At 37.3% G+C, this 16,777-nt stretch overlaps 1 protein-coding gene across 1 annotated transcript; it reads left to right on the top strand.

Moving 5' to 3' along the window:
- Positions 1-14,555: 14,555 nt before the first annotated feature.
- On the top strand, positions 14,556-14,939 carry LOC139900611 (uncharacterized). Its single transcript, XM_071883377.1, has one exon. It carries the CDS (start codon positions 14,556-14,558, stop codon positions 14,937-14,939), a length of 384 nt encoding a protein of 127 aa, XP_071739478.1.
- Positions 14,940-16,777: the final 1,838 nt, after the last annotated feature.

The following is a 16,777-nucleotide window of genomic DNA, read 5'->3' on the forward strand; positions in this document are numbered from 1 at the left end:
TTGAACCAAAGTTTGAATATGATTATTACCTTGTATTAGAATGATAACCTACTGTAAGAAACAAAGATTTCTTGAGGTTGGATGATCACCTTACAAGATTGGAAGTGAGCTAGCAAACTTGAAAGTATTCTTGATTTTATGAAACTAGAACTTTTGGAATTTATGAAGAACACTTAGAACTTGAAGATAGAACTTGAGAGAGATCAATTAGATGAAGAAAATTGAAGAATGAAAGTGTTTGTAGGTGTTTTTGGTCGTTGGTGTATGGATTAGATATAAAGGATATGTAATTTTGTTTTCATGTAAATAAGTCATGAATGATTACTCATATTTTTGTAATTTTATGAGATATTTCATGCTAGTTGCCAAATGATGGTTCCCACATGTGTTAGGTGACTCACATGGGCTGCTAAGAGCTGATCATTGGAGTGTATATACCAATAGTACATACATCTAAAAGCTGTGTATTGTACGAGTACGAATACGGGTGCATACGAGTAGAATTGTTGATGAAACTGAACGAGGATGTAATTGTAAGCATTTTTGTTAAGTAGAAGTATTTTGATAAGTGTATTGAAGTCTTTCAAAAGTGTATAAATACATATTAAAACACTACATGTATATACATTTTAACTGAGTCGTTAAGTCATCGTTAGTCGTTACATGTAAGTGTTGTTTTGAAACCTTTAGGTTAACGATCTTGTTAAATGTTGTTAACTCAATGTTTATAATATCAAATGAGATTTTAAATTATTATATTATCATGATATTATCATGTATGAATATCTCTTAATATGATATATATACATTAAATGTCTTTACAACGATAATCGTTACATATATGTCTCGTTTAAAAATCATTAAGTTAGTAGTCTTGTTTTTTTACATATGTAGTTCATTGTTAATATACTTTATGATATGTTTTCTTATCATAGTATCATGTTAACTATATATATATATATCCATATATATGTCATCATATAGTTTTTACAAGTTTTAACGTTCGTGAATCACCGATCAACTTGGGTGGTCAATTGTCTATATGAAACATATTTCAATTAATCAAGTCTTAACAAGTTTGATTGCTTAACATGTTGGAAACATTTAATCATGTAAATATCAATCTCAATTAATATATATATAAACATGGAAAAGTTCGGGTCACTACAGTACCTACCCGTTAAATAAATTTCGTCCCGAAATTTTAAGCTGTTGAAGGTGTTGACGAATCTTCTGGAAATAGATGCGGGTATTTCTTCTTCATCTGATCTTCACGCTCCCAGGTGAACTCGGGTCCTCTACGAGCATTCCATCGAACCTTAACAATTGGTATCTTGTTTTGCTTAAGTCTTTTAACCTCACGATCCATTATTTCGACGGGTTCTTCGATGAATTGAAGTTTTTCGTTGATTTGGATTTCATCTAACGGAATAGTGAGATCTTCTTTAGCAAAACATTTCTTTAAATTCGAGACGTGGAAAGTGTTATGTACAGCAGCGAGTTGTTGAGGTAACTCTAGTCGGTAAGCTACTGGTCCGACACGATCAATAATCTTGAATGGTCCAATATACCTTGGATTTAATTTCCCTCGTTTACCAAATCGAACAACGCCTTTCCAAGGTGCAACTTTAAGCATGACCATCTCTCCAATTTCAAATTCTATATCTTTTCTTTTAATGTCAGCGTAGCTCTTTTGTCGACTTTGGGCGGTTTTCAACCGTTGTTGAATTTGGATGATCTTCTCGGTAGTTTCTTGTATAATCTCCGGACCCGTAATCTGTCTATCCCCCACTTCACTCCAACAAATCGGAGACCTGCACTTTCTACCATAAAGTGCTTCAAACGGCGCCATCTCAATGCTTGAATGGTAGCTGTTGTTGTAGGAAAATTCTGCTAACGGTAGATGTCGATCCCAACTGTTTCCGAAATCAATAACACATGCTCGTAGCATGTCTTCAAGCGTTTGTATCGTCCTTTCGCTCTGCCCATCAGTTTGTGGATGATAGGCAGTACTCATGTCTAGACGAGTTCCTAATGCTTGCTGTAATGTCTGCCAGAATCTTGAAATAAATCTGCCATCCCTATCAGAGATAATAGAGATTGGTATTCCATGTCTGGAGACGACTTCCTTCAAATACAGTCGTGCTAACTTCTCCATCTTGTCATCTTCTCTTATTGGTAGGAAGTGTGCTGATTTGGTGAGACGATCAACTATTACCCAAATAGTATCAAACCCACTTGCAGTCCTTGGCAATTTAGTGATGAAATCCATGGTAATGTTTTCCCATTTCCATTCCGGGATTTCGGGTTGTTGAAGTAGACCTGATGGTTTCTGATGCTCAGCTTTGACCTTAGAACACGTCAAACATTCTCCTACGTATTTAGCAACATCGGCTTTCATACCCGGCCACCAAAAATGTTTCTTGAGATCCTTGTACATCTTCCCCGTTCCAGGATGTATTGAGTATCTGGTTTTATGAGCTTCTCTAAGTACCATTTCTCTCATATCTCCAAATTTTGGAACCCAAATCCTTTCAGCCCTATACCGGGTTCCGTCTTCCCGAATATTAAGATGCTTCTCCGATCCTTTGGGTATTTCATCCTTTAAATTTCCCTCTTTTAAAACTCCTTGTTGCGCCTCCTTTATTTGAGTAGTAATGTTATTATGAATCATTATATTCATAGATTTTACTCGAATGGGTTCTCTATCCTTCCTGCTCAAGGCATCGGCTACCACATTTGCCTTCCCCGGGTGGTAACGAATCTCAAAATCGTAATCATTCAATAATTCAATCCACCTACGCTGCCTCATATTCAGTTGTTTCTGATTAAATATGTGTTGAAGACTTTTGTGGTCGGTATATATAATACTTTTGACCCCATATAAGTAGTGCCTCCAAGTCTTTAATGCAAAAACAACCGCGCCTAATTCCAAATCATGCGTCGTATAATTTTGTTCGTGAATCTTCAATTGTCTAGACGCATAAGCAATCACCTTCGTTCGTTGCATTAATACACAACCGAGACCTTGCTTTGATGCGTCACAATAAATCACAAAATCATCATTCCCTTCAGGCAATGATAATATAGGAGCCGTAGTTAGCTTTTTCTTCAATAACTGAAACGCTTTCTCTTGTTCATCATTCCATTCAAATTTCTTCCCTTTATGCGTTAATGCAGTCAAGGGTTTTGCTATTCTGGAAAAGTCTTGGATGAACCTTCTGTAGTAACCAGCTAGTCCTAAAAACTGGCGTATGTGTTTCGGAGTTTTCGGGGTTTCCCACTTTTCAACAGTTTCTATCTTTGCCGGATCCACCTTAATACCTTCTTTGTTCACTATGTGACCGAGGAATTGAACTTCTTCCAACCAAAATGCACACTTTGAAAACTTAGCGTACAATTCTTCCTTCCTCAATACTTCTAACACCTTTCTCAAATGTTCACCGTGTTCTTGGTCATTCTTTGAGTAAATAAGTATGTCATCAATGAAAACAATGACAAACTTGTCAAGGTATGGTCCACACACTCGGTTCATAAGGTCCATGAACACAGCTGGTGCATTAGTTAAACCAAACGGCATGACCATAAACTCGTAATGACCGTAACGTGTTCTGAAAGCAGTCTTTGGAATATCATCTTCTTTCACCCGCATATGATGATACCCGGAACGTAAGTCAATCTTTGAATAAACAGACGAGCCTTGTAGTTGATCAAATAAGTCGTCGATTCTCGGTAGTGGGTAGCGGTTCTTGATGGTAAGTTTGTTCAACTCTCGGTAGTCGATACACAACCTGAATGTACCATCTTTCTTCTTGACAAACAAAACAGGAGCTCCCCACGGTGATGTGCTTGGTCGAATGAAACCACGCTCTAAAAGTTCTTGTAATTGGCTTTGCAGTTCTTTCATCTCGCTGGGTGCGAGTCTGTAAGGAGCACGAGCTATTGGTGCAGCTCCTGGTACAAGATCTATTTGAAATTCAACGGATCGATGTGGGGGTAATCCCGGTAATTCTTTCGGAAATACATCGGGAAATTCTTTTGCAATGGGAACATCATTGATGCTCTTTTCTTCAGTTTGTACTTTCTCGACGTGTGCTAGAACAGCATAGCAACCTTTTCTTATTAGTTTTTGTGCCTTCAAATTACTAATAAGATGTAGCTTCGTGTTGCCCTTATCTCCGTACACCATTAAGGGTTTTCCTTTTTCTCGTATAATGCGAATTGCATTTTTGTAACAGACGATCTCTGCTTTCACTTCTTTCAACCAGTCCATACCGATTATCACATCAAAACTCCCTAACTCTACTGGTATCAAATCAATCTTAAATGTTTCGCTAACCAGTTTAATTTCTCGATTCCGACATATATTATCTGCTGAAATTAATTTACCATTTGCTAATTCGAGTAAAAATTTACTATCCAAAGGCGTCAATGGACAACTTAATTTAGCACAAAAATCTCTACTCATATAGCTTCTATCCGCACCCGAATCAAATAAAACGTAAGCAGATTTATTGTCAATAAGAAACGTACCCGTAACAAGCTCCGGGTCTTCCTGTGCCTCTATCGCATTAATATTGAAAACTCTTCCACGACCTTGTCCATTCGTGTTCTCCTGGTTCGGGCAATTTCTAATAATGTGGCCTGGTTTTCCACATTTATAACAAACTACATTGGCATAACTTGCTCCGACACTACTTGCTCCGCCATTACTCGTTCCGACACCATTTGTTCCTTTCGTTCTATTAGCCCCTGGTCCGTAGACCTCACACTTCGCCGCGCTATGACCATTTCTTTTACACTTGTTGCAAAATTTGGTGCAGAACCCCGAGTGATTCTTTTCACACCTTTGGCATAGCTGCTTCTGATTGTTGTTGTTGTTGCGGTTATTATTGTTGTTGGGATGATTGTTGTAGTTGCTGTTGTTGTTGTTGTTGTTGTTGGGCCGTTTGTTGTAGTTGCGATTGATGTTGCGATTGTTGGGATAATTGTTGCGATTATTGTTGTAATTACTGTTGTTGTTGTATTGGTGATTCTTATCACCGTTTTCCTCCCACTTTCTTTTGACTTGCTTCACATTGGCCTCTTCAGCAGTCTGTTCTTTAATTCTTTCTTCAATCTGGTTCACTAGTTTGTGAGCCATTCTACATGCCTGTTGTATGGAGGCGGGCTCGTGTGAACTTATATCTTCTTGGATTCTTTCCGGTAATCCTTTCACAAACGCGTCGATCTTCTCTTCCTCATCTTCGAATGCTCCCGGACACAATAGGCACAATTCTGTGAATCGTCTTTCGTACGTGGTAATATCAAATCCTTGGGTTCGTAACCCTCTAAGTTCTGTCTTGAGCTTATTGACCTCGGTTCTGGGACGGTACTTCTCGTTCATCAAGTGCTTGAATGCTGACCACGGTAGTGCGTACGCATCGTCTTGTCCCACTTGCTCTAGATAGGTATTCCACCATGTTAACGCAGAACCTGTGAAGGTATGCGTAGCGTACTTCACTTTGTCCTCTTCAGTACACTTACTTATGGCAAACACCGATTCAACCTTCTCGGTCCACCGTTTCAATCCGATCGGTCCTTCGGTTCCATCAAATTCCAAAGGTTTGCAGGCAGTGAATTCTTTGTAGGTGCATCCTACACGATTTCCTGTACTGCTAGATCCAATGTTATTGTTGGTATGTAGCGCAGCCTGTACTGCGGCTATGTTTGAAGCTAGAAAAGTACGGAATTCCTCTTCATTCATATTCACGGTGTGTCGAGTAGTCGGTGCCATTTCCTTCAAAATAGTTAAATGGAACAAGTTAATCATACAGAATATTAAGAGTAGTTAATAGTATTTCGTAGCATAATATGAACTCATTTATAAAAGCTTTTTCTTCATATTAGCGTTTTATAAGTTTAAATTCGGGTAGTACCTACCCGTTAAGTTCATACTTAGTAGCTAATATACAATTCAACTACTACAATTCTATATGAAAAACTGATTATAATAATATTTCGCGTTCAAACTTTTATACAATATTTTACAAACTTACAATACCGCTTATTTTACATAAAGCATGAAATATAGCACACAATAACTTTGATACAAGATAGTTGTGAAGACAATTCTAGCTAGTACACAAGTCGTTCAGCAAAGGCAATAAAGACACGTAATTCATACGTCCAGAAACAAGTCATGCATTCTGGTTTTACTAGGACTACTTCCCATCCTTGGTCTTGTGCAACATAACCGTTATGGCCGTTGATAAGACAGCGTGTTGTAACGTCATCAAAGGGACGAGGGTTACGTAATGTCCAACAGTCCCGTAATAATCTAAAAACCTCATTTCTTACCCCAATTACCGACTCCGTCACTTGTGGAAACGTTTTGTTTAATAGTTGTAGTCCGATGTTCTTGTTCTCACTTTGGTGAGAAGCGAACATTACTAATCCGTAAGCATAACATGCTTCTTTATGTTGCATGTTAGCCGCTTTTTCTAAATCACGAAGTCCAATATTCGGATATATTGAGTCAAAATAATTTCTTAACCCGTTGCGTAAAATAGCATTTGGGTTCCCCGCAATATATGCGTCAAAGTAAACACATCGTAACTTATGGGTTTCCCAATGTGATATCCCCCATCTTTCAAACGAAAGTCTCTTATAAACCAAGACATTCTTGGAATGTTCTTCGAATGTCTTACAAACTGCTCTCGCCTTAAATAGTTGTGCCGAGGAATTCTGACCGACTCTAGACAAGATTTCATCAATCATGTCTCCGGGTAGGTCTCTTAAAATATTGGGTTGTCTATCCATTTTGCGTTTTTATACTGTAAAATAGACAAGAGTTAGATTCATAAAAAAAAAAATACTTATTAATACAAGCAATTTTTACATATATCATAAAGCATAAGCACACTATATTACATATATTACACCACATGAATACAACTATCTTATTCCGACTCGCTTGTTTCTTCTTCTTCGGTTTTGGTTCGTTTTGCCAAGTTTCTAGGGATATATGATTTTCCCCTAATATGAGCCGTCATTATCCACATTGGTTTAGAAAAACCTGGTGGTTTAGAGGTTCCTGGGTCATTGTTACAACTTAAGGACTTCGGGGGTTGACGATACATATAAAGTTCATCGGGGTTGGAATTAGATTTCTCTATTTTTATGCCCTTTCCCTTATTATTTTCTTTTGCCTTTTTAAATTCAGGTGGGGTAATTTCTATAACATCATCGGAATTCTCGTCGGAATCCGATTCATCGGAGAATTGGTAATCCTCCCAATATTTTGCTTCCTTGGCGGAAACACCATTGACCATAATTAACTTTGGTCGGTTGGTTGAGGATTTTCTTTTACTTAACCGTTTTATTATTTCCCCCACCGGTTCTATTTCTTCATCCGGTTCCGATTCTTCTTCCGGTTCCGATTCTTCTTCCGGTTCCTCTTCGGGAACTTGTGAATCAGTCCACAAATCATTCCAATTTACATTTAACTCTTCATTATTATTAGGTGAGTCAATGGGACTTGTTCTAGAGGTAGACATCTATCACATAATATCAAACACGTTAAGAGATTAATATATCACATAATATTCATATGTTAAAAATATATAGTTTCCAACAAAAATGTTAAGCAATCATTTTTAAAGAAAACACGGTCGAAGTCCAGACTCACTAATGCATCCTAACAAACTCGATAAGACACACTAATGCAAATTTTCTGGTTCTCTAAGACCAACGCTCGGATACCAACTGAAATGTCCCGTTCTTATTGATTAAAAACGTTCCATATTAATTGATTTCGTTGCGAGGTTTTGACCTCTATATGAGACGTTTTTCAAAGACTGCATTCATTTTTAAAACAAACCATAACCTTTATTTCATAAATAAAGGTTTAAAAAGCTTTACGTAGATTATCAAATAATGATAATCTAAAATATCCTGTTTACACACGACCATTACATAATGGTTTACAATACAAATATGTTACATCGAAATTAGTTTCTTGAATGCAGTTTTTACACAATATCATACAAACATGGACTCCAAATCTTGTCCTTATTTTAGTATGCAACAGCGGAAGCTCTTAATATTCACCTGAGAATAAACATGCTTTAAACGTCAACAAAAATGTTGGTGAGTTATAGGTTTAACCTATATATATCAAATCGTAACAATAGACCACAAGATTTCATATTTCAATACACATCCCATACATAGAGATAAAAATCATTCATATGGTGAACACCTGGTAACCGACAATAACAAGATGCATATATAAGAATATCCCCATCATTCCGGGACACCCTTCGGATATGATATAAATTTCGAAGTACTAAAGCATCCGGTACTTTGGATGGGGTTTGTTAGGCCCAATAGATCTATCTTTAGGATTCGCGTCAATTAGGGTGTCTGTTCCCTAATTCTTAGATTACCAGACTTAATAAAAAGGGGCATATTCGATTTTGATAATTCAACCATAGAATGTAATTTCACGTACTTGTGTCTATTTTGTAAATCATTTATAAAACCTGCATGTATTCTCATCCCAAAAATATTAGATTTTAAAAGTGGGACTATAACTCACTTTCACAGATTTTTACTTCGTCGGGAAGTAAGACTTGGCCACTGTTGATTCACGAACCTATAACAATAAATACATATATATTAAAGTATGTTCAAAATATATTTACAACACTTTTAATATATTTTGATGTTTTAAGTTTATTAAGTCAGCTGTCCTCGTTAATAACCTACAACTAGTTGTCCACAGTTAGATGTACAGAAATAAATCGATAAATATTATCTTGAATCAATCCACGACCCAGTGTATACGTATCTCAGTATTGATCACAACTCAAACTATATATATTTTGGAATCAACCTCAACCCTGTATAGCTAACTCCAACATTCACATATAGAGTGTCTATGGTTGTTCCGAAATATATATAGATGTGTCGACATGATAGGTCGAAACATTGTATACGTGTCTATGGTATCTGAAGATTACATAATATACAATACAAGTTGATTAAGTTATGGTTGGAATAGATTTGTTACCAATTTTCACGTAGCTAAAATGAGAAAAATTATCCAATCTTGTTTTACCCATAACTTCTTCATTTTAAATCCGTTTTGAGTGAATCAAATTGCTATGGTTTCATATTGATCTCTATTTTATGAATCTAAACAGAAAAAGTATAGGTTTATAGTCGAAAAAAATAAGTTACAAGTCGTTTTTGTAAAGATAGTCATTTCAGTCGAAAGAACGACGTCTAGATGACCATTTTAGAAAACATACTTCCACTTTGAGTTTAACCATAATTTTTGGATATAGTTTCATGTTCATAATAAAAATCATTTTCTCAGAATAACAACTTTTAAATCAAAGTTTATCATAGTTTTTAATTAACTAACCCAAAACAGCCCGCGGTGTTACTACGACGGCGTAAATCCGGTTTTACGGTATTTTTCGTGTTTCCAGGTTTTAAATCATTAAGTTAGCATATCATATAGATATAGAACATGTGTTTAGTTGATTTTAAAAGTCAAGTTAGAAGGATTAACTTTTGTTTGCGAACAAGTTTAGAATTAACTAAACTATGTTCTAGTGATTACAAGTTTAAACCTTCGAATAAGATAGCTTTATATGTATGAATCGAATGATGTTATGAACATCATTACTACCTTAAGTTCCTTGGATGAACCTACTGGAAAAGAGAAAAATGGATCTAGCTTCAATGGATCCTTGGATGGCTCAAAGTTCTTGAAGCAAAATCATGACACGAAAACAAGTTCAAGTAAGATCATCACTTGAAATAAGATTGTTATAGTTATAGAAATTGAACCAAAGTTTGAATATGATTATTACCTTGTATTAGAATGATAACCTACTGTAAGAAACAAAGATTTCTTGAGGTTGGATGATCACCTTACAAGATTGGAAGTGAGCTAGCAAACTTGAAAGTATTCTTGATTTTATGAAACTAGAACTTTTGGAATTTATGAAGAACACTTAGAACTTGAAGATAGAACTTGAGAGAGATCAATTAGATGAAGAAAATTGAAGAATGAAAGTGTTTGTAGGTGTTTTTGGTCGTTGGTGTATGGATTAGATATAAAGGATATGTAATTTTGTTTTCATGTAAATAAGTCATGAATGATTACTCATATTTTTGTAATTTTATGAGATATTTCATGCTAGTTGCCAAATGATGGTTCCCACATGTGTTAGGTGACTCACATGGGCTGCTAAGAGCTGATCATTGGAGTGTATATACCAATAGTACATACATCTAAAAGCTGTGTATTGTACGAGTACGAATACGGGTGCATACGAGTAGAATTGTTGATGAAACTGAACGAGGATGTAATTGTAAGCATTTTTGTTAAGTAGAAGTATTTTGATAAGTGTATTGAAGTCTTTCAAAAGTGTATAAATACATATTAAAACACTACATGTATATACATTTTAACTGAGTCGTTAAGTCATCGTTAGTCGTTACATGTAAGTGTTGTTTTGAAACCTTTAGGTTAACGATCTTGTTAAATGTTGTTAACTCAATGTTTATAATATCAAATGAGATTTTAAATTATTATATTATCATGATATTATCATGTATGAATATCTCTTAATATGATATATATACATTAAATGTCTTTACAACGATAATCGTTACATATATGTCTCGTTTAAAAATCATTAAGTTAGTAGTCTTGTTTTTTTACATATGTAGTTCATTGTTAATATACTTTATGATATGTTTTCTTATCATAGTATCATGTTAACTATATATATATATATATCCATATATATGTCATCATATAGTTTTTACAAGTTTTAACGTTCGTGAATCACCGATCAACTTGGGTGGTCAATTGTCTATATGAAACATATTTCAATTAATCAAGTCTTAACAAGTTTGATTGCTTAACATGTTGGAAACATTTAATCATGTAAATATCAATCTCAATTAATATATATATAAACATGGAAAAGTTCGGGTCACTACACATATGACGAGCCAAAGGTTCAAGAGCAAAAGAAAGATGATCCACCGGAGATCATAACTAAATCACCGCCGTTGAAGGTGTACAAAGCACCAATTCAATATCCTAAAGCCTTGAAAAAAGATAAGCTAGCAAGTTAATGTCAAAGGTTCTTGGATATAATCAATCAAATCAGTGTGAACATGCCTCTTGTGGAAGTGATAAGAGGTATGCCCAACTACGAAAAGTTTCTAAAGGACCTAATCTCCTCAAAAGGTTAGTATCAAGAGGTGTCGGCCACATTCCTCCAAAAGGAATGTTCGGCCATTTTGTAAAAGCAAAATATGCCTCCTAAATTAGGAGACCCGGGTAGCTTTATTATCCCTTGTTTGTTGGGAGATTCGGTAGTGTACAATGCACTAGTCGATTTGGGGGCAAGTGTTAATTTAATGCCCTATTCGTTGTATTTGAAACTAGGCCTAGGAGACTTAAAACCGACCAGAATGGGAATATGTTTGGCTAACCATTCTTTTGACACTTCTATAGGTATTGTCGAAGATTTGATAGTAAAAGTGAACAACCCTTGTCAGAATAGGGAACCATTAGTCTTTTCGGCCGATTTTGTGATCGTTGAAATGAAAGAGGACACTAAAGTACCAATCATTCTAGGTCGACCTTTCCTTAACACCGCGGATGCTATCATCCATGTCTAAAAAAATTTACTAAGCATAGGTGTAGGTGATGAAAGAGTAATATGTCATGTAGACAAGACCATGAAACAACCCAAGTCCACTAATGATACCTTTTTTCAAATTGATGTTATAGACTTGTGTGTTGAGAATGATTTGCAGGACTTTTTGGAAGTTGACATGACAGGTTTTGTTCCCGTTGATGGTAGTGATGATTTTGATGTAGAGGCCGAAATTGAGGAATTGTTGAAAGTGAATACGGATGATGAGTTGACTGATGAAGAAGATCCCAAAGAAGAGGAACTAATTAAAGAGATCAAGGAGGAGGATAAGTTCTGAATTAAAACTTCTTTGGAAGAACCACCTATTCTCAAACTTAGGGAACTCCTGGAACATTTGGAGTACGCCTATCTTCAAGGTACATCCAAATTACCCGTAATAATTTCTTCTACTCTTTCCGGTAACCAAAGGGGTCGGTTACTTGATCTTTTGAGGGCTCACAAAAGGGCAATTGCTTGGAAAATGACCGACATACCGGGCATCAACCCCTCCTTTTGCACTCATAAGATCCTCTTAGAGGATGCATACAAACCTGCTCTCCAAAGGAAAAGGAGGTTAAACCCGCATATGAAGGATGTAGTGAAAAAAGAGGTAGTCAAGTTACTTGACGCCGAGTTAATCTACCTGATCTCCAATAGCCCATGGGTGAGTCCCGTCCAAGTTGTGCTGAAAAAGGGGGTACAACCGTTGTGCTTAATGAAAAGAACGAACTTGTTCCAACGCGCACGGTTATAGGATGGGGAGTTTGTATAGATTCGTCGTTTGAACGACGCCACTAGGAAGGATCACTTCCCGCTACCTTTTATCTATTAAATGCTTGACGATTGGCTGGTAAGGAGTTCTACTGCTTCCTAGATGGATTCTCCGGGTATTTCCAAATTCCCATCGACCGCATTGACCAGGATAAGACGACATTCACTTGTCCTTTTGGTACTTTCGCTTATCGCCGCATGCCTTTCGGGTTATGCAATGCACCTGGAACTTTTCAAAGGTGCATGATTGCGATCTTCCATGACATGATCGAGGAGTGCATGGAAGTCTTTATGGACGACATCTCCGTCTTTAGCGACTCCTTTGATTCATATCTTTCCAATCTTGAGCGTATGCTAATTCGATGCGAGAAAGCTAATTTAGTCTTGAATTGGGAGAAATGCCACTTCATGGTGAAGGAAGGCATAGTTCTTGGCTATAAGATATTTCGTGCGGGCGTAGAGGTAGACCAAGCAAAATTCATGGTTATATCTAAACTACCAGAATCGATGAGTGTTAAGGCCATTCGTAGCTTTCTTGGTCATGCGGGATTTTATAGCTGATTCATAAAAGACTTTTCTAAAATAGCTCGCCCCATGACTAGGCTTCATGAGAAGGACGTTCCGTTTGATTTTAATGATAATTGCAAGAACGCCTTCTCCATTCTAAAAAACAAGCTTACACAAGCTCCTGTAATTGTATCTCTTGATTTCAGTTTACCTTTTGAGCTTCTGTGTGATGCTATCGATTATGCGTTGGGAGCCGTATTAGGAAAACGTAGCGATAATCATTTCCGTCCAATTTACTACGCGAGTAGAAAACTAACGGGAGCTCAGATTAATTATACCACAACTGAGAAAGAGCTCTTCGCAGTTGTCTTCGCGTTTGATAAATTTCGACCTTATTTGGAGCTGTCTAAGATCATTGTTATCACTCTGCCCTTAAGTACCTTTTTGCTAAGCAAGATGCTATGCAACATCTCATTCACTGGGTTCTTCTTTTTCAAGAATTCAACATTGAGATTCACAATAAAAAGGGGGCCGAGAATATTGCTGCCGACCATCTTTATCGACTTGAGAATCTTAATTTGGAAAAGGTTAATGAGTCGGATGTGAAAGACACGTTTCCCGATGCATTTTTGATGAGGGTCGAAAATGACCCGGAAGTTCCATGGTTTGCGGATTTCGCAAATTACCTAGCCTCGGGTGTTCTTCAAAAGGGGTTTTCTTATCAGCAAAAGAAGAAATCTTTGCAGATTTGAAGTACTACTTTTGGGATCACCCTCATCTTTTTCGAGTCTGTGCGGATCAAGTGATTCGCCAGTGTGTGTACGGTAAAGAAGCTCAACAAATTCTTGAGCATTGTCATCAAGGTCCCACTGGTGGTCACCATGGACCAAGCCATATTGCTAACAAAGTTTTTGACTCGGGCTTTTATTGGCCCTCGATATCTAAAGATGCTCATACGTTTGTCCGCACTTGTGATGCATGCCAAAGAATGGGCACCATCACTAAAAGGGATGAGATGCCACAAACTGGCTTCCTAGTGTGTGAAGTTTTCGATATGTGGTGAATTGATTTCATGAGTCCCTTTCCAAGTTCTCACAATTGCAAATATATCTTAGTAGCCGTCGACTACGTGTCTAAATGGGAGGAAGCCAAAGCTTTGCCCACGCATGATGCACGGGTCGTGGTGATTTTCTTTAAAAAACATTTCTCGCGCTTTGGAATTTCAAAGGCACTCATTTCCGATCGTGACACCCACTTTGCTAACCACCTCCTCGAAAAAGTGTTAAAGAAGCATGATGTTACTCATAGGTTCTCCACCACTTATCACGCACAAATGAGTGGGAAAGTGGAGAATACTAATCGTGCTTTGAAGCGTATTCTTTTAAAAACATTTAATGATAATCTAAAGATGTGGCAATGCAAATTAGATGACGCATTGTGGTCCTTCCGAACCGCGTTTAAACGCCTCTCGGGACCACACCGTTTCTCCTCGTTTATGGTAAAGCGTGCTATCTTCCGGTAGAGGTGGAAAACAAAGCTTATTGGGCGTTGAATATTGTTAATATGGATCTCGAAAAGGCGGGTGAAAATAGGCTTGTGCAACTAAATGAGCTAGATGAGTTAAGGTTAGATGTGTACGAGAACTCCTCTTTGTATAACGAGAAAACAAAATGTTGGCACGATGCCCATTTGCGAGAGCGAAAGGAGTTTGAACCGGGTCAAAAAGTCTTACTTTATAATTCAAGGTTCAAATTCTCGTCGGGAAAACTTAGGTCACGATGGTCCGGTCCATTCGTGGTCAAACAAGCTTTTCCGGCCGATCATGTTGAGTTAATTAGAAGGGATGGTGAATGCTTCAAGGTGAATGGTTACCGATTAAAATTATACTATGAGGGATTAAATGAAATCAAGAAGGAGGACCTCACCTTTGACTCGAAAGATACTTGATCCCGGGTAAGAGTCGAGTAAACGACTCGTTAAAAAAATCACCTTTGTAAATTTTGTAAGTTCAATCTTTGTACATTTTTGATAAAACCACAAAACCCAAAAACAATATAAAATCTTTAAAAAAACAAAAAAAAATTAAAATAAAAAATATCAGCCGGCCAAAAATTGCGGCCGCAATGCAAATATCGCGCCCGTAATTTCTTAACAGAACTTGGGGAACGGAAAAACTGACAAAATCGAGGTCGCGATTTTTGAATCTTGCGGTCTGATATCGGCTAAAAAGTCACGTTTTCACCCCGGTATTGAGGTCCAAAAACAATAAAGTTTCAAGCTTTATGCCCAAAATACTTGCTTCGTCAATTAAAATTGAAGATTAAGTGATTACGAAGACGGTGCAAAAAGAATCAAGAGAATCAGAGCTAAAACGAAGATTCTAGAGCGAAAACGGTGAAAGACGAGAAACCAAGTTACGATCAAGGAAATCAAGTTACGATCCAGTGAAATCAGCAAACCAAAGCAGGCCATACGGCCTTCCAGTAGGGAAAATGGCTTGCCATATGGCCCAGGAAAACGGCCAGGCAAAACGGCTGACCAATACAAACGGCCTGCAAAAACGGTCTGCCGTACGGCTTGCCAGCCGTATGCAGGCCAATTTCAAGTCTATTTAAAGGGTCTTTGTCATCTATTTTTACACACACTTCAATTCACTTCTTTCTCTCTTTCTACAATATTAGTCATACTTTCAAGGTCTTCGTCTCCGTGCGGGAAACTTAGTACCCGGAGAAGAACGTTGAAGATTGTATCATGATTCAGCTCTTGCTCAGGCTCAGGCCGCTCACTAGCTCGCTATGCAACAGCAGTACCAGCAGCAACACCAAAAGCAACAAGATCAGCAGAACCCCGGGCTCAGTGATAGGTCCTTCTGGGGGTTATTTTGAGCAGTTTATTGTGATGATTGCTCGCGGGTGTGTGTGTGTGCGTGTGTTTGTTTGTCTTAAGACTATCTTCTTTATTTGGTTTGTACTTTGGATGACTGTACTAGATATTTTTAAAACTTCGTACGTGGATATGTAATAGGGTGTTTAGGTACCGCGGTGGTACCACCCCATATTTTGCATGTGTGGTTTGTATGATATTGCAGGTTATGATGATACGCATGTTGTTCTTTTCAAAGATGGGCATTAAGTTCAGCAATTTATTTTGCATTTAAGGATTATTGCGTGATTGATGTTCGAGTGGATGCCGATGTTCTTATGCTGGCAGTAAGTTCAGCGCCATCGTGCATCGTCTATCCATGATCTTCGGATTTTGTTTCTTTTTCTTTTTCCCTTTTCACTATTGTCCTCTCAAATTTATCTCTGATTATCTGATTTCATGTAAATGAGGGCATTACATGATCTTAAGTGTGTGTGTGGGGGGGGGGGGAGGGAGATAAATCCTCGTGGACATTTGTTGCAAATTTGAAAATTTTATGAACTTGTTGAACAGTTTTTGATGAAAATAAGGAAGCAAAGTCTTCCAGGATTTTAAAAATTCAATTGTAGGATGATTCAAGTCCATTCGTAAAGGAAGTTAAGTCTTCTGAATGCCCATTTTACTTGGTGTAAGAGACTTCCTAATCTACATCATTTTATACTGACATTGGTTAATGCATCATTTCACGATGTGTTATACCGATGTATCGTGCTGAGGGAAGAGGAGCCTTGAGCTTCACATTGTGTTGTCTTCTTTAGGAAGAGCAATGGCTTCGTGCTAGTGTTTCTAGACAACACACGCCATGATCAAAAGCCATGGTACCCTTTAAAATACGAAAATGTAGTATCTGCTTCCTACATTTT

Source organism: Rutidosis leptorrhynchoides, chromosome 3, assembly GCF_046630445.1.
Source record: "Rutidosis leptorrhynchoides isolate AG116_Rl617_1_P2 chromosome 3, CSIRO_AGI_Rlap_v1, whole genome shotgun sequence".
Taxonomy (NCBI): Eukaryota; Viridiplantae; Streptophyta; class Magnoliopsida; order Asterales; family Asteraceae; genus Rutidosis; species Rutidosis leptorrhynchoides.